At 37.0% G+C, this 26,193-nt stretch overlaps 1 protein-coding gene across 1 annotated transcript in view; it reads right to left on the bottom strand.

Annotated features, from left to right (window-relative positions):
* Nucleotides 1-1,557: 1,557 nt before the first annotated feature.
* Cad96Cb (protocadherin Fat 4-like Cad96Ca) overlaps nucleotides 1,558-26,193 on the bottom strand; it is a 109,408-nt gene continuing 84,772 nt past the window's right edge. The window contains exons 3-16 of the mRNA XM_089647106.1: nucleotides 20,294-20,383; nucleotides 17,127-17,326; nucleotides 12,609-12,809; nucleotides 11,511-11,738; nucleotides 10,552-10,743; nucleotides 10,060-10,236; nucleotides 9,362-9,505; nucleotides 8,435-8,664; nucleotides 7,879-7,999; nucleotides 6,267-6,427; nucleotides 5,377-5,546; nucleotides 4,715-4,882; nucleotides 3,775-3,980; nucleotides 1,558-1,695 (exon numbers count right to left, since the gene is read on the bottom strand). Coding sequence (XP_089503232.1) covers nucleotides 1,618-1,695; nucleotides 3,775-3,980; nucleotides 4,715-4,882; nucleotides 5,377-5,546; nucleotides 6,267-6,427; nucleotides 7,879-7,999; nucleotides 8,435-8,664; nucleotides 9,362-9,505; nucleotides 10,060-10,236; nucleotides 10,552-10,743; nucleotides 11,511-11,738; nucleotides 12,609-12,809; nucleotides 17,127-17,326; nucleotides 20,294-20,383 — 2,366 coding nt within the window. The 3' untranslated portion in view covers nucleotides 1,558-1,617. The remainder of the gene's footprint in view (nucleotides 1,696-3,774; nucleotides 3,981-4,714; nucleotides 4,883-5,376; nucleotides 5,547-6,266; nucleotides 6,428-7,878; nucleotides 8,000-8,434; nucleotides 8,665-9,361; nucleotides 9,506-10,059; nucleotides 10,237-10,551; nucleotides 10,744-11,510; nucleotides 11,739-12,608; nucleotides 12,810-17,126; nucleotides 17,327-20,293; nucleotides 20,384-26,193) is intronic.

A 26,193-nucleotide genomic window follows, 5' to 3' on the forward strand; every position in this document is an offset into this window, starting at 1 on the left:
CTGATTCTTCTTACAATTCTGTTCAAACTTTCTATGCGACAAAAGAAACCATCACAGTACCTAATGCTAATGGAATAATTAAATAATATCTTATCTTTTTGTAATTACTGTTTGTCAATTTGAAGCAATAAGTCTACGGTATTTTTTAGTATATTGACCACTTTAAAAATACAATATAATAACATACATGCAGCTGTCCAACAGAATGCCATTTTATTTGGAAAATACTAAACTTTATGGAAGTGAGAAAAAAGAATATATATGTACTTGAAAAAAAAAATGTTTATTGCATTATTATTATTTAATTTATAAACTTACTAGTTGACGTGTACCCGGCGTTGCTAAAGGGTTATTTACGGCTTTATCAGAAAACATTAGCTTTTCTCTACTTTCTATAAATTTAATATGCATGTATTATATGTATACATAAACCTTCCGGAAGAAATTCTAAATGATGGTGAAAACACTGTCAAAGTCCGTTTTGTAGTTTAGAAGAACTAAGCGCACAAACAGACATACTCGGATAGCGACTTTGTTTTATACTATTTAGAGATTCATTACGCCTACATCAGCCTTAGGTTCTTTTTGTTACCTTCTTTAATTTTGTTTAGTTACTTGGCAATGCAAAGAAAAACAAAGTAATTCTTTTAAATATTTAATATTGTGTTTTTTACAAATACTTATAACATAATACATTAAATATTTACAATAATAAAGCAATCATAGTAACACTTAATTTGTATATAATTCGATGCCTTAAATAATAACATGTTTTGATTATTATAGTATTATGTATTATTACTATTACAGGTAACAAATTTACTAGCCTATAAACAATATATGTTGTGCATAATATATTTATCAGGTTTCAGAAAAGCTATTCAAACCTCTTTGTAACTAGAAAATTGGCTGTCTAGAAAAACGTGGAAAATTATTGGAAATTCAAACAGAGTTGTTTCAAACAGAAACTTTAAACTAATTCGTTTAAATAGTGTGAATGGTATTTAGTGGAAATATTTTATAAGAAATTAGGTACATAATAAAATATACATATATTCATAAAAGAAATATCACATGAATATAAAATTGTCAATTATTTTACAAAAATGTTAAATAGTGAACTAAAATTTGATCCCAAATTGCCAAGAACATTGAATATATTCCATCATATTTAGTAGTGGTTTTATTCAGGTTGTGAAAATTCCACTGTTAAATTGTTTTTGTGATTATTTTTATAATAAATATAATATCATATCTTAATGCTCAAAATTATATACTAAGCTAAATAAAACAAATATATTTAAATTATATATTAGGGTCAGAACTATACATCATTATAATTAAACGGGTGTGTTGAACTGGGATAGATTTATAGCCTATGGTCCCTTTTCCGCATTTGTTTAAACATTCAATTCAAATACTAACTAATAGATACTAATACTTATCTATTTAATAAAATAATAATACTAAATTATTTGTGCAGTTATGTTTGGTATCGCAGGCTAGTTGTACTTAATTCTATAATATATATATTGTTTTTTAGCTATATCTATTATATAAGGGTACAAATAAAGTAATATCTAATTTAAAATTTATTTAATTATTACAACAATAAAACTAAAAATACACTGTCAGGTTGTGATGCTCTGAATTGGGGTTCCCTGTGTCAGTCAAGTCGGGTCCGCCATTCATACCCTGGAAATTAAAACAATATTTAAAAAACATTTAAAAAGCCATATAAGTTTATTCTGGCTGAATATTCCAGTCTTTTTCTCTTTAGCACACGCTACAAAAAGTCACTGAATTGCCCCCTAATGCCGGCGCCAGACATGTGTTCAAAGAAGTGTTCACATAAGTGTTCACATGTGTGGAACGGGCATTTGATACTGTGTTCACTTATTTGCGCACTTAAGTGCGCTTTGCCGTTCCGTGTCGGTTTCTTTGGCGCACATCAAAGGGAACAAAGTCAAAATGTTTGCATGCCTGCCACACTGCGCGAAGCCCAGAAGCGCGTGCGTCGCCGTGGAGAGTTGTCGTGCCGCGTGCGTACACAATAGGCCATAACCAAGCGAACTAGCGATGGAGTGGAACAATGACGGCCGGCATAGTCCAGTGGTAACGCATTGGACTGCCATTCCGAAGGTCGCGGGTTCGAACCCGGCGTGTGCAAATAAATTTTATTTGATTAATTTGTGTTATTTCACAATTAATTAATTAAAATAATATATAGTATATTTGCGGCACGTTCCAGAGTGGAAGATACTACCAGTATCGCCCTGGTGTAAGACCACCATTCAGAATTGAAACGTTGCTCCAAATGGCTTTAGCCGTGTTTAGTGACTAGATCTGAATAGCCAGGTACTTCCCCACCTTCCTCTTTCCCTTCCCCACTTACCTTCAGCCTCACAACATCCCCCAATTGGGGATGCCATAGTCTCACTGGCTCCAGACGGGAGCAGTTGGGACTCTTGTGAGGTATTCACTATAAAAAAAAATAAAAAATTAAAAAAAATGAGGGCGTGTTTGAATTCATTGAATTATTACAAGGAGAGCCTGACATATGGGACCCAAAACGAAAAGGGAATAAAAACATAAATAACATTAATGACGCCTGGAGTAATTTAGTGTAGTAATGTAATGTAATGTACGCACGTGTAGTAAATAATTACTAGCACATAAATAATATAAGCAAACTGTGTCGACCAAATCGTCGTCCATGTTATGTGAGGTCTATTTGAAAACTGTGAGCTCAAAGAAGTGATCAAATCTTTGAACACATATCTGGCAGAGACACACATAAGTGACCAAATGTGTGAGCAAAGTCTTCAAATAAGTGTTCACTTATTTGAAGACATGTCTGGCGCCGGCATAAGTGCATTGTGTTAAAACTGGACACTACTGCCATCTATGAATGAGCAAACTTCAAATGGTAAGGTTCTCAGATAAGTAGAGATTTATTTTGACACAATAAAAAATAATTAAACGCCAAAGAACAGATAAAATAAAAACGTTGAGAATATGGCATAAAAGCCGCCAACCAGGCTCAGTACGAAAAACCCGAAGATATTGATCTAATGAGTGGTTCATTTATGTCGCCAACTGTCGACGAGCTACGACCAAATTGCACGGGCTATCAAAGCAATGGAGCCATTGATGTAATTTAGTCAATGAATGGAGTCAATGAAAGTTATGCATTTGGTATGTATGTTGTACGCTGTGCATTGATGCGATTAGCAGTAGCATGGGTGAACATTGGCCACACTTTCGTAGCGTGGTTTCTTGTTAATAATGGTTCATGGCCCATGTTCCTTGTTTTTATTGGTAACTGGAAAAAACAGCACACTGACAGAACAAAATATAATGATAACATAATAAGTTGGGTTGGGTTAAATTAGGTTACGTTTGTTCTTTGTCTTTTTTTCTTCAATGTACTGTTTTATCACTGGTCTTGTCATAGAACAGTTTCTAATACATATATCTATCGCGATAGTTTAATTAACGAGGTTATAAAATGATGCGATAGATGTCAGTATTATAAGAGTCGCCCCTTCATGTTGAGTACTAAGGTTCAGGGAGCCATGCGATTTTGAGATGCAGAGAGATTTTAGAGCATTGTGGAGAGGGCATCAACTTCCAGGCCGTCCTATACACTTGTTCCTGATCATAAGAGTTTTCGGTCTAAATAAGGACCAGAGTTTTGTTGAGAAGAAGGAGTCATTAGTTCAAGAATCAATACACAACACGTTTGATATCAAAGTAGAGTGTGAGTGTTACCTTGGGGTCCCCATCGTCCCAGCTGAGCTTCTTGACCGTGGCGGGCATAGTGGCGGCTGGCCACGCCACGCCCGATCGGCCGCCCCCCGGGCTGTGCCCCAGGTGGCAGCTCATGGTAGCGGGGGTGCCCGGGGGGCCCGGGGCGCCCGACGGGGGGAGGCCCAGGCCCCCGCCCGCGAACCTGTGCGACGCGCGGGACATTATACCTGTAACACAAGCCTGGCCAATGTAGGGGATTATATTTTGTACATAATGACCTAAACAGCAAAATGAGAAATTGGAAAACGTATCAATTTTTCAGAAAACATGCACATATTAAACAAATTTATGCTAAGAACCAGAGCCATAGCCATCGCCGGGGCAGGTGGGGCAGTGCCCGAGCCGCCAAGTGGAGGCATAAAGAGTGAACGTTGGCAGACCAAAGTTTTTATCAAACTCATTTAGTTTCAAACAATATTATTTTTACTTGATATTGGCCACAATCCTACATCTGTTATCATAGTCAACTGGCTTTATATCAACTAACACTTTAGTTTCTTCCAGTGTTCCCCAAGGGTCTAATATTGGCCCATTCTTATTTATCAATACACTTCCCAACTGTCTTAGCTCCAGTTATCTTCTGTACGCAGATGATAAAAAGTATTTAATTTGATTAATGAATGTTTGGAGTGTCTGCACTTAATGGACTTAAGAGTCCAACGTGAGGCAACAACTCTATGATACAAAGATATATATTATATCTCTTTGTGAGATTAGAAGACTAATGTATCAAGTCAGAGGTTGCCGATACTACAATCACAATCTCCAACCTCAAGAGAAACCATGTTGGGCACACAGTATACCTTACACATGGTTCTTGAATTTCGGGAGAATTGATATTTTAGTTCAGTATTTCAGAGAAAGAAGTTTTGTTGATATAGTTGACAGTTAAGGCAGGTACCTCTCGGGAGCGTGCCCAGCTGACTGTCTCCGTGCTCCTCGTGACCCCCGTGCCCCCCTTGGCCTCCGAGCCCACCGAGGCCCCCGTGCAGGTTCAAACTGCTGCTGGAGTTGGCTAGGATGGTGCTGGCCCCTGCGCTGACGCTCAGCAGGGAGCCGCTCGCTGCGCCTGTGAAGATACAAATGATCTGTATGAGATAAAAGGAGAGACAATGGTCTACCGAAAACAAAAACCAGATGCTTATTGGAATGAGTAGGTACATCGGGTTTCCTAACATTTCTTCCTGTCTCCGTAATCGGAATCTCTGGAAAACATTATCTGTTTAGACGGTACAATTTACAAAATCATAATTTTGCAAAAAACAAGTAATTTATTACGAAAACAGAATCAGCTGGAATGAATACTACAATATACTACAAAATAGGCCCGATATGATGTAGATTTACCAGTTTTGGGTTGTACAGTGAGTTTCTGGACACCGTGTATAGAGCAGTCAAATATGGCGTGTCAAGATATTTGTGCTGTGCGATTATAAAGAGTTTGAATGAGATAATGTACATACGGACGTGCATGCAGCAAGGAGTGTGTGTCAGGACAGATTTGTGCAGCGGAATGGCGTGATGGTTAGTTTGTTAGAAAGTTAGTGACGAGTAATAGTTTACCAAGAGCTCCCGTGATGGCCGCCAAGTTCCCGCCACTGCCCCTGCCTCCTAGGGTCTCCGGGTGCCCCATGCTCCCTCCGCCATTCACCCCGTTGGAGCCGGGCATCTTCTCGTGCTGGACCAACACACCCACACCCACTTTGTTGCCTAATGTGGACTTGGGACGCTTGCTGGAAAGAGAAAGAATAAACAATGAAGATCCAATAGCCAGTTCAGATTTGCATAGCAAAAGACAAAAAAGAGTAATGTATTAAAATTTCAATTGAATTACGAGAGCACGACGGAGAGGAACATTAGAAAATTAAAGTTATTGCAATACAAATATTCATTCAGTCATGAACTTGTTAATCATCAGGACTGAAATCACCAATGACATTGGAGCTGCACAAAGTTTAAAAAAATGTTTTTCTTTATTTGCATGTTTTGTGTCAATGGCCGAAAATAAAAGTGATTCTTATGTTGGCATTTTCATAATAGTGTATTCTGATATTCCCATCAATGTTCCAGTATTTTATTGACTTACTTGATAGTTGAGAGCAGCTCAGTGCGTTGTACGGGAGTCTTGTGGACGTAACCATTCATAAAATATAAATTTGGAAGGTTGTTTTAAAAGACTATTTAGCTTCTCCTGAACATTAGGTCCTTACTAATAAACTTTTTTAAATTTTACACAACTTATAAAAAACCATTTACCAGTTGATTGTGTAAAAATTAAAACATGTTTATTAGTAAGAGGTAAGGATATTGTTATGTTCAGGGTTTCAAATTTATTCAATATGAAGGTAGAAGCACATAACCAACAAATAATAAGCCAAAGCCGTGAAAATCACAATGTGCCAACGTATATAAGTACAATAATATCATATGAGGTCAAGCGATGTTGAACTTACACTTTGTAGATATAACCGATCAGCAGAAAGATGACGACGGCCAGCAGTCCAAGAACAGTCGCAAATATGATTATCAGTAGGAGACTACTGCCCTGGAGAGAGGCCACTCGAGTGCTTCCCATTAGAGCCTCGGAGAAGTGGACGATGATTGGCACAGATGACTAGAACATAATAAACAAAGTCTTGTATTGAGCTATAATGGTTCATGGCCCATCTTCCTTGTTTTTATTGGTAACTGGAAAAAACAGCACAGTGACAGAACAGAATATAACGATAACATAATAAGTTGGGTTGGGTTAAGTTAGGTTAGATATGTTCTTTGTCTTTTTTTCTTCAATGTACTGTTTTATCACTGGTCTTGTCATAAAACAGTTCCTGTTATATCTATCGCAATAGTTTAATTAACGAGGTTATAAAATGATGCGATAGATGTGAGTATTATAAGAGTCGCCCCTCCATGTTGAGTACTAAGGTACAGGGAGCCATGAAATTTTGAGATGCAGAGAGATTTTAGAGCATAGTGGAGAGGGCATCAACCTCCACGCCGTCCTATACACTTGTTCCTAGTTTTTGGTCATTGAGCATGGGAATGGACAGCATGGTAACAGAGGGGCGGATCTAAGACTCAAAAGGCAGTCAGCAAACATAACCAAAAATGTTACATATTTCTTCCAAGTCCCGTGTTCTCAATGTGTATCATTTTGGCACCAAGCCGGGGCAACCTCCGTGCCTGGGGTAAGGCCAACGTGCTCAGTTTCAACATCTCAAAAACTCAAGCGTGTCTGATTTCAGCAAAGAGGGAGATCAATGACTGTCTTGTGCAATAAGATGAAGCACCCTCCCCAATACAGACTCCATTAAAATGCTTGGGGTAAGTATCTCTGACAGGCTCAAGTATCGGGGATCTATATAAGCCCGAGTAAATCTGGCTTCCAAAAAACTGGGGATGTATACGACTAGCAGATTCTTCAATAGTAACTCGCTGCTAACCCTATACAAATATCAGGTACGCCCAAAAATTAAATTCCGTAGCCGCTTCTGGACTGGAGCCCAACAATACTTGATAAACCTACTTTATTCTGTGCAAAGGAGGGCAGTCTGTCTGATTGACAATCCATTGTTAACAGACCGATTGCCATCTCTAATGGAGTCTGTTCTACTGGTATTTTAATGCCTGCTTTGAGGAGCTAGCAGTATTGATCCCCGTTGCACCGGTGAACATGCGTGAAACTCGACGTACACAAGCGGAAAACCCGTTCACCGTTGATGTTGGCTTCATGAGAACGGGCCGCTTCTTCGACTCGTTTTTGTGTAAGACAGCTCGTATATGGAACAAGTTACCGGCATCTGTTTTCCTCCTTCTTATAATCCAGGCATCTTCAAGACACGCATTAATAAATTCCTCTCTACAGCTCCTATCTTAACCCGCCTCACAATGCTGCCCAAACGGGTAGCGACAGCTCCACTGCCTTTACACTGTTCAGTCAGAAGTGATTTGTACGGATAGTGTAAGACACGGATATCCGTAAACGTGTACAATGAACATAGAATGAAGGTCAGAGAACGGTATGTAAAGAACGCAGTAAAAATGTAATATAAAATAATGTGTTACCTGACGAGGAGGAACTCCTGAGTCTGTTGCAATGGCCATCATGTGAACAAGCGAGGAGTTGACTAGAGGCAGAGCATTCTCGTTCATGAATATCTCTCCCTGCTCGTTTATGTAGAATAAACTGGAAGAAAATATCATTGGAAATACCCTACTCGATGCAAGATTTGGTGATTAATGTATTATAAATATTTATTTGGTACATTTACGGGTACTAGTGTAATTAGTGCCCGATTACTGTAATCTCCTTCCTTAGATTTTCCATGTTTGCCCATTTTATGTATCTACTTACATAAAATAAAATATGAATGTCAGCTCTACCCGAAGCACATCAAAATCGTTGCAGCAAAACCCGACGCTGAATGCTATTGAGTAATTGGAAAATCTCAGCTTCCCCACATAGGAGGTAAAATAATAGGAAAGAAATCCATAAAATGTAAATACATAAAACGGTCGGTTTTTCGGATGATCGGTAAATAAAATCAAATGTAAGCAACCAACACAATTTCAATTAAAAAAATATTCCTAATTTTCTATTGAATAGGTAATTGTAGATTACCTTGCATCTGCTCCGCTCAAAGCCAGATGCACTGCATCCCCTTTATCTCCGTCGGCAGCCTCCACCCTCCCTATGTGCAGGTGTCGGTGCGCTCTCGGGGGCTGTGGAGTGGAGGGGGCCACCCCATCCGCGGGCGTCTGACCCACGAAGAACTCGTACTGGGGATACCTGAAGCGGGGCTCCCAGTCATTTACGTTGAGGACTGTGATGTTGATTGTAGCTGTGTCATTCTGAATTAAGAAAATTAGGGATAAGAAGTTAACATATATGTCAGATCTTGTTTTGAAGGAATTAAGAGAGCTGTACATCGAGAATGAATTTTGTATATTTTTGGGAAGAAGACATTAAGACAAATCTTATTACAAAGAATATTGCGTCTAATCACGAACTATACCAAATATCTGAAGAGTTCTTAATAGCAATATTTATAAAAACTAAGGTTGGTTTTGCTGAGCAGGATACATCTCTTATAGCAAGGATCATGGATGGATGATAGGCTTATCTATGATGGTAGGCTTGCAGGACGAAGGAGTATTGGGTGGGGTAATCATAAGTGGCTGAAATGCGAGGAAGCAAATACCATATTTTCTTGCACAAGGACCTGAATGGAGACCGTAAAAGAAAAGCAGGAGTGTTTTTCTAGGAAGGTTTTAGCGACGATAATGTTGTTGAAAACGTATCTATGACTCAATTAGAATTAATGAACTTGAGAGACTCTTCAGTTACATGGTTTATTGAATTGAAATTATTTGATGATAGTTTGAAATTGTTTAAAGACAGTAATTTGAAATTGTTTAAAGAAGGTAATTTGGAATCGTTTACTTTTCTTTGAAGAAATTGTTTTTTATATTAATTTCAGAATGTTTAGTGGTAGTAGTAGTAATTTGAAGTTATTTTATGATGGTAATTTGAAAATTGTATACTTACAGCTTGGCCATCAGTGACCATAACTTGAAAGGTGTATTTGTCGTCCTCTTCGTAGTCCAAGTTCTTGCGGAGCACCACCTCTCCCGCCGTGCTGATTGCGAACTTACTGAGGAAGCGTCGGTCAGACACGAAATACTTCAAACCCTGTACAAAATAAAACAATTTTATTTTCACCTTAAGAGGCATCTTATTAATATTTTAAATTCCCATGTGCAATCATTTAAAATTTATCAAGAATTTAGAACTCGGGTTTTGGACATTTAAAAATAATGTGATATTTTAGGATTTTCACAAGGATCTATTTTCAGCCCAAGTTTCTTTTTTCAATCAACAATAATGCACAATTTATTTACAAATTGCTTTATCTAAAAAAATTGCAATTTTACTTAGTGGCGTCAATTACATTTAAATATAATAAATAACTTTGTATACACTACTATTTAATAAAAATAATCTACGACCTAATCTACGATCTACATGTTTCAGAACCAAAGGTTCCTTCATCAGGAAATAAAAATAAAAAAATAAACAACTATTGTATATAGAAAAAACAAAATGGCGCTGAGTGGCCATTTGACGACTTTGTCAGGCTGCGAAACAACTGGGCCTTAAAGACTTCTTTTTCCAAGAACACTATTGGGTATTTTTGTATTTTCTTTAGGTGTTTTCATACTAAAATCGCAATATAAAAAGCTCACCCTGTCTCTTGGACGATTTGTGTGAAGGGTCATGAGTACTGAGTTGAGTGGTAGATTCTCTAGCACAGTGGCGTAGAAGTGTCTCTGGGAGAAGTGGACTGCTGGTAGGGCCGATGACTGCTTGCTCACCGTGAGGGTGGCAAGAGCATAGCGGTCGGGATTGTCATACTGGGTTGCCTGGAGAGAAATGGGTTAGTTATGGTGTATCCGGCTCAAAGGACCAAATTATAATAAATTAGAAAACTAGTCATAGACAAAACTACACTGAAAATAATGAAGAAAATAAATTATGAAGAAAGCTTATAAAAGCGGTCAGCGCTTTATTTGTTTTAACAAAACCGTATTTTAGATAAACCTTTTTAATGTTACTAATTTTCAAGTTTTTTTTTTTGTTTCTTTTTTCCACATAGTAATTTCCCTGAAGGCCTATGTCATATTTCAGAGGAATAATCATAGAGAGGAAATTCCATTTAAAATCAATGGAAAACCTACCCTAACGACCAGGGTAACAGGCATGATCAGGTCATCGTCAGTGATCTCTCTCGCCACCGTAATCCTGGCAGTGTCCCTGTCGATGTTGAAGCTGGGGTGGTCAATGTTAAAGGTGTAGAAGAGGGCTGCATTGATCCCCGTGTCTTGGTCGGCGGCAGATATCTCCCGTGGGGATATCATCACCACAGAACCCTGGGAAACAAAAAAATGTTGATTATTGACTAATATTCATGGCACATGGCACTACCTCTCAGGTTGGGATTTGGCTTCTTCACAAATGCTCTCTACTGGCTCCGGTCTCTCGTCATTTGTCTTCAGTCATCATCTAATACAGCACCGAGACAACACTTGAGACTGGCGCCAAGGTCCGTTTGGCTCAGGGCTGGCCCTGACCATCAGGCCTTCCCGGCTTGCTCTACCTAATCCTCATCCAAAGAGTGTTAATGATTGTCTAATCTGTTCATATTTCGTGGTTGGATAACAGTTGGGTGTTTTTAATTTGTTGTGTTAAAAAAACCTTTTTTTATATTAAGAGAAAAGACAACAAATTAATGTGATATTTAGTCTGTAGAGATACTTGCTTTTCGAAATTATACATCATGTGCAGGATATTTGCTCCACTATAAAAAACCACCCATTTCGGTAATATTCAATTGAGCGTTGTTACTGAAGACAATGTCATATTGGTAGTTCCAATGGAAAATGTACCTTACCCAAAACACAAATATTTCACAGACCTTTGTTTTTAACCAATCATAATTATTATTGGATATAAATCCGGTCAGGTTATATATAAGTATCAAAATAATAGGAACACGGAAATTGGTCCAATGACAAAATTGAGGCCAAGATTTTGACAACTACTGTTTCAGAATATAACGAATGATAAATAGGATTGATTAAGCGAAGCATAGAGTTGACGAATAGCCAATTTCACCTCACACACTATCCAAACTTACCTGGCTGACTCTATCTGGTAGCACAGCAGTGTATCTGTCTTCCTCGAACTTGGGGTTCTGATCGTCGGAGTCCAGAACTTGCACGTGCAGCACCGTATCGGAGAACTTGGGTGGGGTACCCTGGTCTTGCGCGCGGAGGCCCAAAGTGAAGTTGGGTAGGGTCTCGTAGTCCAGCGGCTTGCGGAGCACCAAGGTTCCTTCCAGGGAGTTGACGAAGGAGAAGTAATCCTGAAATAGATATATTAAAATTAAAATTTATATTCTTGAGTTGTTTCCTCTTACTACTACACTCCCTATGGTCCTGCGCTGCATGTAGAGCCTTGGACACTTACCATCCCTGATCAGTCTAATGTATTCTGCTTTGCCTTTCACTTTGCTAGTGACCAGATCAGAGTTTTCAGTTTGCTGCCGATGTGTTCAAAGTATCTCAGGTTACGCTGAAGCAATACAGTTGTGGTTAACTAGCTTTTAGAGAATGGATATTTTTCAAACATGTTGACAAATAAACTTTGTAACATGGGCAGAGATTTGTGATGGAGTAGACCGTGTTGTATTCCCTATTTCTTTCATTACATGACATTTCAAAAATAGTTCTGCCCAGAAGAACAATTATTTGTCGATTGTGGCCGAACGCTAAGCTCATTTGTTGTGAACCCAGAGGTTACGGGTTCAAAATTTAACCTTCGTTCAGGAACGTTAGGGTTGTCCCCCATCAAGCGAAATGTAATTGGGATGACAGTGGATGACAGACTGTCATCACGATGACATTAAATGACACGAAATTTTCGTGGCGGCTCTTTACTTTTGAGCGTGCTTTTTAAGTGTTTTTTTTATGAATATTTTCAAGAAATTTAAGCAACTCCCCGCCAAACTAAAAATCTTCATGCAAAAAAAATAATATTCAAAAATAAAAATTAATATTTTGGGCTAAGACAACATCAATAATGTCGTAATTTTCAAACTTAACACTCAAATAATACTCAACCGCCACACTTCATGATATTGCAAGCTTTTGGAAATGATTGGTAGTTACTCCGAAATTCTACATCAAAAGTAGACTAAGGTAAAATATAGCCTTTGATAAGGGCGTGCACTCACGGCATGCGGCCCAGGTAGGACCTGATACTCCACTGTGGAGAAGGGCCCCTGCTGGTCCCGGTCGCGAGCCCTGGCCGCCTGCAGAGCCCTGGTGCCCGGGGCCGTTACCTCCGCCAGCCGCAGCCGGTAGGGGGCCCCGATCCACTCCGGCGCATTGTCGTTGGCATCCGTCACGCGGATTGACACGGGAATGACGAAGCCCTGGAGAAAAGAACAGTATTTTAGTGATATTTTTGCAGATGTTTTTGTTAGTTCTGAAGCACCCAGCGTTACCCTACTATATATTTATTTAATTTAATTTATTAATTTGATCCTATAGAAACAAACGGTACATGAGTTACAGTGATGAAACAAATTAAATAGTTCATGTTAGGTACCTATGATATGTTTCCTTGTGATGTCTTGTAAGTGGTATGTATATTCCTTAATGACCAGGAGAAATTTGTAGTGTATAGTTGTGTATGTGTGTGTATGTATGAGTGTATGTGTGGGTGTGTATAAGTATGCGCATTGAACAGTTTATATTATTGACATGATGCCACGTTTGAATTTGTGCAGTGAGTCCGAAAAAATGTGAGTTTAGACAAATATTATTTAGAGTATGAAGAGCACGGATAATAAGCTCCATTTCTTTTGTAATTAAGCTTGTGGAATAGCACTGTATGTCGTGTACTTCTCAAAAGTATATAAACTGAATAAGGGAGAGAAGTTCGATACTGTCGATGCTGTTGTTTAAAATTATATGTATAAATGTTAAATCAGCTACCACTCGCCCTTGCTGCAATGTTTGAAATTACTTTATTCTACTTTAAGGGGAGGGAAGAGGGAATGAGGTGGTTTTTCTTGATCTTATGTAGACCGTGACCCAAGTTTTTTTTGGTTTTTTTTCTGTGCATAAGAGAATATTGTTAATTTACAATGCACATGTAACATAAACTAAATATAAAAAAAATAGAAACACAAAATATATATCTATAGTGGGTAATAAATGATATTTACATGCCCCTTGAATCCTTCAAGGCTACTTGTTAAAAATGTCAACAGTTTTAGACATTTTATTTACTAGCGTGTGTTGCCATTGATATGGTTACTGCGCAATCAATGAATTGTGCCAAATGTCATAAATCTCGGAATAACACTGCAGATTTGGATAACAAAAAAAAACAAACCCACACACACCCTTTGTACAAGATTTTAAAAGTAAAAAAATATGACTTAATAACTTTTGAAATTCCGACGTTTCAATGTAAAAAATATTAATTGAGTTGAATGAAAAAATTAAAATATTTTTGAATGGAATATTTGAAAGAAAAAATCTTGTCAAAGTTGTTTATCTTTTTTACTTCTAGCATCATGTAGAATCACCTCCTGAAGTTAACGCACTTTACTTCTAGCATCAAGTAGAATCACCTCCTGAAGTTAACGCACTTTACTTCTAGCATCATGTAGAATCACCTCCTGAAGTTAACGCACTTTACTTCTAGCATCATTTAGAATCACCTCCTGAAGTTAAAGCACTTTACTTCTAGCATCATTTAGAATCACCTCCTGAAGTTAACGCACTTTACTTCTAGAATCATTAAGAATCACCTCCCGAAGTTAACGCACTTTACTTCTAGCATCATTTAGAATCACCTCCCGAAGTTAACGCACTTTACTTCTAGCATCATTTAGAATCACCTCCTGAAGTTACACTTTACTTCTAGCATCATGTGGAATCACCTCCCGAAGTTAACGCACTTTACTGCCAGACAACCGGTAGGTATAATTTTTTTTTTTTTTTGTATTTCTTTGGCATTCACTATGTAACAATTTCTAGACATTTTTTGTTTTTAATGAGTTTTTATTATTCACAATGTACATTTGTTACGTATAAATTTTTTATAAAATTAGCGACCGGTTTCCCTCCCACCCAAGAACCAAACTAAATAAAACCCCATATTTCTGCACTTAAAAATTTAGTTTTAAAATAGCTAGTTAATGACACGGACGTGTCGAAACCGGTCGCTAATTTTATAAAAAATTTATACGTAACAAATGTACATTGTGAATAATAAAAACTCATTAAAAACAAAAAATAATTATTATTACTTACAGAAGTTAGATTCGTCCTTCACTTAGAAAGTCTAGGTAAGTGACATCTTTAGGGTGCGTATGAACAGGATTAAATTAGCGCGAGCCGAACCACGAATTACGGGAAAGGAACGGCCGTTTGTGGTTGGTTCGTTCCTTTTCCATGATTCGTGGTTCGGCTCAAGAAGATTGTGCCACTTTAGTAACATTACAAAGCATCCTCAAAGATTATGACATCAAATAAAAAGCATCATCTGAAATTAACACAACGTCCTGTGATGTTGACAAAACGATCAACATAAAAATATGCACTTTCACAAATCCAACAAAATAATTACAACATTCAATAACAGAATCGCTGAAAACTCTTACCGGAACGCTTGTCCCAGCCACTCGAATATCCGTCACTTTGTAATATCTTGTTCTTTTCACCTCCAGAATGCATTAAACATGTTATTAAAAAAATTAATCACCGAAGCATTGTAACCGTTCTTAAAAAATTATACATAAATATAACTGACATGGTTTTCCGCATTAAGACCAATATTTTATAAAAATTATCAACGTATTTTTCAGGCAAGGTGTAAGGTAGGTAAATAGAATAATCGAAATTATCATAACTATGTCTTACCGCGTTGCTCGTTTCCGTCCCACGAAGATCTGTGGTTTTATTGTGTGCTTTCTCCTTGTATTAAAATAAAAACATATCAAAACACACATAATATTGGTCAAATATATTGGATACAGTTAATAAATTAGCTGGCAAGGAACGTGTTTTGGGCACTTTGGTTATTTTACTCGACCTAAGCTATAATATCTTTTGCACTTTTTGGAAACTCCACAATTTGTGAAAGTCATGATTGTTGTGTGAACCACATTTAATTAATTTAGAAATGTATGGTTATTCAAACTATACATGGATAATTGTATGCAAGAATTGAAAGAGGTAGGATTGGGCACGAATTTGAGTAATCTAGGAGTATGTTGCCTGCTGTATGCTGATGATGCGGTGCTGATTGCTAAAAGAATGGCAGATCTACAGTCTCTCGTGTCTAGGATGAACGAAGAATGAGTTAATGATGAATGTAAGTAAGTCTAAAGTAATGGTGTTTGAAAGAGAGAGTACGAAAACAGTGAGCAATATAGTTGTGAATGAGGAATACTTGGAGCAGGTGGACGAGTTGGTGTATTTAGGCAGTATGTGTACGAGAGATGGGAAGGCTGACAGGGATGTTGAACGAAGGGTAAATGCAGGTAACTCCGTTAATGGAGGGCTGAACGCAGTTGTCGCCAACAAAAAAATGACCAAAGAAGCGAAGCTAGCAGTCCACAATGGAGTGCAGGTACCTACCCTGATGTATAGAAGTGAGGCATGGAACTGGCAGAGAAAGGATGAAAGTAGACTGAATGCTGTAGAAATGTGATCAAAGGGACGCTTAGATGGTTTGGGCATGTCGAGCGAATGAGCGAAGAAAGGAGTGTAAGAAGAATATACGATGCAAATGTGAATGGTGGCGGACGCCCGAGGAAGACATGGCACGACCAAGTGAATCAGATACTTGAGTCGGGCCATGTCAAGAGCCAGAATAATAGAAGAGTATTTATGAGAAGATGTATGAATGTGAATGAGACAAGGAGTGTGTGCCAAGACCGAGTTTTTTGGCGGTCCATCCTCTTTGCCTACCCCTGCGAGGAAACGACGTGATGGTTAGTTAGTTAGTTTATTTTATTATCTTCAATGAATGCTGCCTGTAAAGATAATATAAATATATTTGATATTCGCTTACCGTGTAGTTCGTCTTCGTTGCTTGGGGTTCTGCCGTTTTATTGAATGTCTTCGGTTTGCATAAAAAAGTTACAATGAGATAACGAATTAACGCTTTTGACGGATACAAGAAGTGAACTTTACTATCATGTTAACTTTGGATAATGTCGGTAACTTGTCATCGTTCCCAATCTCGACTGCAGAACGCCAATGAACAAACAATCGTTCACAACGATTAAGTGTTCTCAATTTATTCGAAGTGAACTGTTGTTTTTACGTTAGAGTTTTGAAGTCGTGCTCAGAATGATGACAAGTTATCGATAAATTCTTTACCAACTGATACCCAGGTTTATAATTATTTTACCGCGGTATCTTCCTTCCCATAGAGATTCGACAGATATTAAGTGGGAGAAGATGTAGAAGAAGAAGTGGGTGAAGAATTAGGTTTAAATTTTGAACTTTGCAGCGCCCTGTAAATGGTCCCTTTCTTGCACAGATTTTCCAATAAATGTCCCATCGTTTAACCTTCCTCAACACAGAGATGTATATGAAGTAGGAGACGAAGTAATTAGGAGAAAGAATAGGAGAAAAAGTCGAAGGAAGTGATACACTGGTACACCAAAATTCAAGCAGCATCATAATCAAATTTATTAATAAATGAAAATTATATTATAGTTTACCGGATCGCTGGTCCTCTTTCTGTCGCAGATGACGTTGACGTACACGGAAGACGGCCCAAGAACACCTTCCTTGTCCAGGGGTCTGTAGAGTGTGAGGTTCTTGGATCCTGGGGCTATCCTCACAGGACTATCTGCCTCCTTGAGGCTCAGGGCTATTGTCCCGGAGGACTCGTGGGGGTCTCCGTGTATACCGAGGACACCTGCGATAAAAAAAACTGTATATAAGACTCTATTGATTTGTTCTATCTACCTGTTTTTCTACATTAATTAAGAATCACTTGTTCACAAATATGTATTAGTTGTAAGCCACAAGTTATACGTCTAAGTATCATCACTTATTTGCTATCTATGTCACCAGTAGTTATAAATCTTAGTTGCAAGTCACTAGTAGTTATTCTTAGCTGTAGGTTATCAGTAATAGGTTAAATAAATAAAATTGTAAAGCGCCCTTGATGTCATTTTCCTACGAAAAAACAATCCAATCTACATTATTATTATTATTTTTTTGTTATTAATACATGATTTGGAGGGTACATGTGGTTTTTGTGATATTTCACCCTCCATGCTAGGGATGACCCTGTGTTATGGCGGGTGAATTTTACAGTTTGTGGACATAGAATGTATACATTACTATAATATGAAAAAGAAAAATTATGTATAGCTAGTTTGGGTTGCAATAAGAGAATGGAGAAGTTAGAGAATTATTAGTAGATGAAAAAAATGATAAATTATTAGTAAATAGATCACAGTAATTAATTATGTACATACTATACCGCTAAGTTAGGGAATAAGGATATATTATGTTTTGTCTGAAAGGTGATTAAATTGATAGAGTGTAGAATGAATGGGTATTGTAGTTGTAATGTATTCCGTGTGTAATACTTACTTAATTAATATACTTATAAATCCTGGTAGAAATAGGCACTGGAATGTTATTATCTTCCAATATTGGTTAACGGTCCACTTGCATGCATTTTTAATTTGTCTTAAAAATGTCAGGTGAATAATACAGATTTCTACGAATGTAAATTTTAGCTTCTTAGCATTTTATGCTGTTCATTTATTGATGAAACCCCACACCCAACGGTTGGTCTTTCCAAATTTTATGGGATTTTTGGTTTTAACGAAATAGTTAAGTTATTTTCAATTTTATGATTTATTATTTACTTTTCTAAATATTTATATGCCTGTGTCTAACACTTTTATATAGCATTTTTCGTCTCTACCAAATAATACTGTGGCGCTGTAGTAGATAATGGGTGACTGGCGTTTTCTGTGATCTCACATAAATAAGGTACATCCTGTAGCTTGCTTTGGTTCAAGTCCGCTGCATGACTAATTCCTGGCCAAATTCTATAGTCACCCACACGTATCCAAAACACTTACTAAAGAACAATGTGTCCCAAAAGATAGTCATCCTAAATGAGTTTCATGCTGGACGTTATAATGCAGATACATAATGAATCATAAATATACGAAGAAATATAACGAAATTGTATTCAACAACTGTTGTAATGTATTGCAAATGGTTGTTTATCAGTTGTGTAAATTTAAAACGTGTTTATTAGTAAGGGGGATTATTTTTAAATGTAAGGGAGGTCAATCGAATTTATATTAATTTTTGTTTTGGTTACGCGTTCCATTTGCACCCATGGTAGATCCGACACCAATCAGAAAGAGTCCAGGACTGGCCAAAATGTCGACAAGTAACTAACGATAATATAATTTTTCATCGTTCCCGAGCACGACTGCAGATCACCAAGGAAAAAAAAAACAATTCACAAATGTTGTTTACTCTTTGGCCATCTACAATCGTGCTCTAGAATGATGACAAGTTACTGACGTTATCGATACAACGTTTATCGATGTGTTTGTGCTAGGAGGCTTGGAGGACCTTTCAGAGATAATGAGCCAGAAACCCAGTCAATATAGAAAAGACCATGGACGTAAGAAAGCATGAATTGAAGATAAGTCATGGAGACATTGGCATACGAGGAATTTCCTTCTACCATGGGAAGTGTTGTAACTCCCAGGATCTCTATACTCTTCAACAAACACTCCAGAAGGTCTAGCCCGAACGATCGATAAAGCCCTATGTCAATAAGATATTGACGAAATCCGTCATCTATGGTCAGTTGGCGATATTTGCGAGCACGGTCAGAATATGATTCCGACGGCCGCTACTTTTGGCGCGGCCTCCAAGGTGTCGGAAAAGCTTGTCAATATGTACAACTTTTTGGATAATGTCGTTCGATATGCAAAATAACTGGTTTATTAATGAATGGAGGCGAACTCTTAACTCAAAGTGCTTAGAACTGAAAGAAATTGTATAATCGATCCATAGCCTTAATTGATTCATCTAAGACGCGATTATTTGATTCCGCTTCAGCTTCGGGAAACAAAAGTTGTTAGTTTTGACTAATGACCTCACGAACGTGTTAACTTTCTTTTTCATGTCAAAAATTACATGCGGACTGCCAATGTACATTAAAGTTAATATTTCCAATTGATCTTGCCAATTTATTACTATTTTTAACGTTTGCGTAGCCTTGACAATTTATTAGTAGATATTTTTAACTTTTGCGTAGCCTGACGTTTAGGAATGTCAATTCATTGAGAGATGCGCCAGCGGTTTTTTTTTTAAAAGACTAACATTCCCGGGTTACGAATAACCTGAAAATATTATAAAATCTCCTACTACCACCACGGTAAGCGGAAAATGCTGATTGTGTTGTGATGGAGGACCGTGGAATTGAACACACTACGTCTGGGTGGTACCCAAACGCGATGTCAACTCAGCCACCGACCGGTCGTTGCCAGCTTTATTGCGTTATCAACATCAGTATTGGTTGGAAAATCGGTATGAAATTATCGGTAGTTATGCCTATCAATCCAATATTGTGAAGTTTTTTCGATTCTACTGTCCTAGACTCCCTCTGGACTCTTTATTGGTGATAGATTGTAATGAAGCTTTGACAGGCATTAGATCTGCGTCCTCGATATCAGGCAGCAGTAATGATTATGGGCGTGATTATTATTAATGGTACTTATCTATGTGTCAATCCTTGCATTATAAGAATAGCTCTACTGTTACAAATGCCATCAGTGAATAATCTCTTAAACTAATGTCTACAATGCTACATGAAGGATTCTATAATTTAACTTACCAATTACAGACCCAACTGCAGCATCTTCACTGACAAAGAAGCTCTCCACAGATCCACCGCTCTCCAGATAACATCGGCTATCACCAACAGCTGAAAGGAAAGAAAATATCTTAGCAAATTATGTAACAAAAATGATTAATTATTGGACATCATTAAGAATTGGACTGTTCGACACCACAATTTCTGAAGCCACTTTCCAAAAATCGACAATGGGATACATAATATGAGGAAGCTTTGTACCCCACAAAATTCCTATGTCCCGAGCCAGTTGTACCACGGCATCTCAAATAAAGGAAATTTGTGAGGCTGAAGAAAGAGACAAGGGAAAGGACATGGGCAACAAGAAGTGTGGGATGTAGGCACCCGGTGATTCAGAACTGATCACTAAACCATTACTGATCTAGAACACTGCAATGAAGTTAAGCTTTCTGAAACCAGCAAGGAAAGTAGAAGATTAGTTTTTTGTGACACCATGCTATAATTTCAACTTAGCCAGTGGACCACACAATAATACATTCCCCATTGAAGTTGTGAGTATAACGGAAGTGCGGTGAGAAAGGAGAAGTGGACGAAGAAGGTTTATAAAATTTCGCTTAACCTCTAAGGCTTTCAAATATTATTTACAAAGACATGGTAAAATGTCATGGAGTTTCGGAATGCTTCCCGTGTAATTTAAACAGGCTATTTATTTCTTATTTTTTACGCTGTCATAAAAATACTATTTTGAAAAAAGATTATGTTTGAGATGTTTATATTTGAAATAAACGTTGATATTGTTAAATACTACATTTTTAATATCAAGCATGAAAATGTTAAGAAAAAAAAATTATGTACCGACATATTTAAAAAAACATACTGATTTTGTGTAGAGAATAAGTAAGAAAACTGTCAGTTCGTTTTGAATCCCATTTTTGCAGTATTTTTTTTTTTTTTTTAACTTTCAACTATATAAATATTTGATATACACTGAGAATAATAACTACTTCTCTTTCTAACGACGAACAAATCACATATCTCTGCAATATAGAAAACAGAGATAAAAATACATTTATAATGTGTGGGTGTCCCAGCCAGATCTTTCCTTCAGAGGCTATTGGAATGTGATGTTTGTGGCTAGTAATGTCCTTGCGAGGCAAAGTTTCTCCCGTAATAAAAAAAAACTATTATACGTGAAAAAAAACATTGTTTTTTCCAGGATTAGAACTAGCTACCTTTGGGTTACAAAAAACAGAAATTATAATGTGCGCAGTACCTAGTAAATAAAAACGTTTTAAACAATTACGTAAAGAATAATTGATTTGACACAATCATTACCAAAACAATGCAGCTGCATTCAAAATATAACAATGTAATGGAATGATGCCACGTAGTTGGCCGATTAGTTTGTTTGTGTTGTATCCCAAATTTGAAATGCAGTTTCTTTTGTTCTGCTTATGTTGTCATGATGTTGTTGGCATAATTCTAAAGACGGGTTGTTTCAAGAATTTGAACAATTCATCAAATTTCATCGTGATTTTTCAAGCTCTGTAAAGATTGTATTCAAGTTTTGTTACTTTATTATTATTGCACAGTTGATTCACATAATAGAAATGAAAACAGAACTTGATTAGAACCTTCACAAAACTTAAAATTTGATGAATTTTTCAGATTCTGTGAAATAAATCGGTCCTAAGAGTTTTTTAACGTATGTACTTTAAGCGATATGTTTGCTTTTCTAACTCAAATCTCTTTTACAGAAATACACACTGAAGGGATGAACCGATATAAATGTGTGCTGAGCGTGTCTATGTTCGCGAAGTAATCTCCATTTCCCTATAATTCGGATAGTAATTATCAAAAAATTTCAAATATCGAAATTAATGTTTGTTTATTCTTGAATAAACACAAACAAAAAACTTTATTGGCCTTTATGGGGGCCTATGGATCGAAAGGTAAATTGGCGAAAATCTCTAAATAGTATATAACAAAGTCACTATCCGCGTCTGTCTGTTTGTACGCTTCGTTCTTCTAAACTACGCAACAGATTTTGATTGGGATTTCACTATCATTTAGAGAATTTCTTCTGGAAGGTTTATACAGGGTGCGGCAGAGAGGACGAACGGTTTTAAAAAAATCATAAGATAGTTAATTTTTACTCAAAAACAAATTTATTGATGGAATCAGGTTCGCGAGGAAATAGCATTTGAGACAATCAAGTGTGGAAAATCACATCAGGCATGTGGCGGCCGAAATCGTTGATGCAGTGCTGGAGGCGTTCTTGAAAGTTCGTGTAGACTCTCTCCAACATCGCTCTCTCAACTTATTTACCGAACTCTGCCTTACCTCTGCCTTACCGAACGATCACTGAGGCGAAGTGCAGCAGCATGTTTCCGGGCAGATCGAGTCGTACTGCGAAGAAAGACTTGTCGAACGCGTTCAACATTTTCAGGAGTTCGAACTGTTCGCGGAGCTCCTCTTGGTCTTCTGTTGATCAGTTCACCACGCCTGCGAAGTGATTCAACCCAACAAAGGATGGTGTTTCGAGATGAAACAGCTCTATTCCGATGAATGTTGAAGTGGCGACGAAACTCACGCTGTACGACGGTGACTGACTCATTATTTCGGACGAAACAATCATAGGCAAAAACGCGGTGCTCCACCGTCCACGGCTCCATGACGACAACAGAAAAGTACAGAAAAGTCTCAGATGGTATATGTCTATATCCTAAGGATAACCCCCAGCAACACCGGGTACACATAAGCTAGTTTTCAATAAAATCGGTAAAGATCCGTGTCTTATATATAACGAGTTCTGCACAAATTTCCAAGGTGTGTAAATTTGAAGCTCAATTTCAAGTCCAATTGAATGCATTATTTATGTCAGTTTGATGAATCAATTGCATCTAATAACGCTATCTGACAGGAGAATTATGTCAGACCTGGTTGTGTTACACAAATTCATAAAACAGGTAACAACAATAAACAGCGCCATCTGTTAGACGTGAAAGCCACGCGCGCTATTGTTTTTCTCTCTACACAGACAGATTAAGCCACAGCAACTTTCTTTGAATTAGGATTTTTTAGCTGTTGATTCTGAAACTAAAAGCAGAAAACCTCTTGGCCTCCGTGTTCGAGGGATTTTGGACGGAGATCGCTGGTTGGAATCCCGGCGTGCGCAAGTAAATTGTATTTTTTTATTTTTTATTTTTTTTATTTTTATTTATTGAATTTTTTTTTTATACATACATGGTTACATAAAATATTGAAAAATGTATAAAAAATATTGAAATAAATGTACATAATTTAAAAAAAATCCCACGAAGGCGAAGCCTGAGTGTGGGTATTATTAATATTTTTATCTTATTTCTATGGTTTAAGTGAAGATACAATATTAAATATAAATTTAAGTTATTTTAAAAGAGTTACTGTAGAGATACAATACAAGAAACTAAATCATGTAACATGTAAAAGTTTTAAAATAACACAAAAAATAAGGTAAATACTAGTTTTTGAAGACATCTTAAAAAGTGAATTAGCAGACAAAGCATTACAAACAATAAAATATATCCGCTGTTTTGTATGTATGTGAAATAATAAAAAATAATGTATACATTGATATAAATGTTACAGATAGCTTTGCTAAAACTTATAAGAAAAAAATATCTAGTTCAGTGTTTTTTAGCCAAGATTTGATGTACTTTTTAAAAGATTGAAGGTTTACACACGTGTCCCTTTTAAAGGTTGTACATAAAGAATTATACATTTTTGGAGCAATAAAACTAATATGCCTTTGGGCCAACCTGGTTTTGCAGTGAGGCACAGCATATTCACAAGCGCCATGTCGTTGGCTGGCACGATTTGAATTTTTAATAAAGTTGTTTGGTCGCGTATAAATAAATTTAAGACATTGAGCACTATAAGTCTGCTTAAGGTCCAAAATTTCAGTTTCTTGGAACAAGATTGATTTGTGTTATTTCACAATTTAATCTCTTCAATATTTATTCTTGATATTTATGGCACGTTCCAGAGTGAAAAATACTCTCAGTATCGCCCCGGCGTAAGACCACCATTCAGAAGTCAAATGTTAATTTAAACGGCTTTAGCCGTGTTTGGTGACCGGATCTCAATAAACCCACCTTCCTCCTCCCCATCTCCTTCCCATACCCGCCCCTTCAGACTCACAATATACCCCGATTGGGGGTGCCGTAGTCTCACTGGCTCCAGACGGTAGGGAACAGTTGGGACTCTTGGCGGTATTTATAATATCAAAAAAACAGGCTTCTTCCTTCAACAAAGTTGGTTCCACGAATATGAATATTACGATTATAATAACGTCGCTAAGGTCTCTGCGGTAAATCCACTAATGAACAGTTTTATGCATTATTGTTGCAAAAGTTTTGCATAACAATAATAGCTCTTCAACATTGCGTTAATGCGAAATGATTTTAACATAACCCGCCCACACTATTAAACCAACATCAGCCATGCATGGATGGGTGCTATTTTACAACGAATTCTTGCCGTTTCGTAACTTGATAATTTTGCATGCAACAAGAAGGTATGTGTACAATAAATTTTATTAGTCACCGTATGCAACGGAATCTTCAATCACAAATCGCATGACATAACTAAGAAAACGGTTATCTTATAAAATAGATATAGGCGAGAGTCTGTTAAATTCGACCACTTTTCGGATAGTAGTAAATTTATTGGGATGACATTACATTAGAGGACTTCAAATATACTGAAATGAAAGTTGCGTTATCAGACTACAAAGGCCGTTTATAATTTTATATTAAATGATAACAGTTATTTTATTAAACATATTTTACTTCATTTAGGCATTTGTTCCAAATTAGCCGACCGGTTTGTTAAATTGGACCTGTGGGTTTTGTAAATTGGACCTAGGATTATTCTATTGTTAGAATGTACACTTTATTTACCTAAAAAATAACTGTTATAAATGGTGTTAATATGAAAGCTTTCTGAGCACCACGCGCCTTTTTCAAACTTACACTGTTCCAGTGTTAGGAGATGGTTCACTAAATCATTTTCAACTGCTTCTGAAAAAAAACTGTTAGGACGGGTTGTTTCGGAGAATTTGAACAATTCATCAAATTTCAACGTTCATTTTCAAGTTCTGTGAAAGATTTTTTCAAGTTCTGTTTTTATTTCAGTTTGTCAAGCAACTAGCCTACAATGATATAAAAACAGAACTTGAATAAGTCTTTCACAGAACCCGAAAATGAACGTTGAAATTTGATGAATTGTTCAAATTCTCCGAAACAACCCGTCCTTAGTTGTCCTTGTATATTATTCTAATCTAGATCCCTCTTTAAAGTCGGTTTTGGAATTTTATAAACACGGGCACATTCATTCAAACCAACATGTTCATAACGAAACGCAAATATTGCATGCCTTAGGTCTTCTTTTTTCCTTTTGTAATAATGTTTACTATCCACCATCTAAAATAAATACAAATTTAACCGCAGTCAATATTTATTTTCACTTGTAGCAGCATTCAGTAGGATAAATTGGACCGGTCCGATATGCCGAACTCACGGTGCTCCAATTAATCGAACTTCTTAAAATAAAAATTTCTAGCAAACATTACCTAAATATTTGAATATTCGGGTTATAACGGGCATAAAACTATGAAAATTGTTGAGTTTATTATGAAAAGATAGTAAAAAACGTTAACCATGGTTGAAGTTAAAGACGTATGAACGTTTTCCAAATATTACATCGAAACAGAGAGATTTCTTTTTGTCCCTGTCACTTCTGTTAATTCTTCTTGAATGTGATGCTGGTTGGTAAGTCAACATTGAAATTAGCTGCGCATCATTCGGTATTGCCAGGATCAAGCAAATTTCGACTCAAAGGAGGAGTCTGCCTCTATAGTCGAGCTGACGTCAACTGTG

The sequence above is a fragment of the Hesperophylax consimilis genome, chromosome 26 (genome assembly GCF_061612785.1).
Source record: "Hesperophylax consimilis isolate HC1 chromosome 26, BYU_Hcon_1.0, whole genome shotgun sequence".
NCBI classification, from domain to species: domain Eukaryota; kingdom Metazoa; phylum Arthropoda; class Insecta; order Trichoptera; family Limnephilidae; genus Hesperophylax; species Hesperophylax consimilis.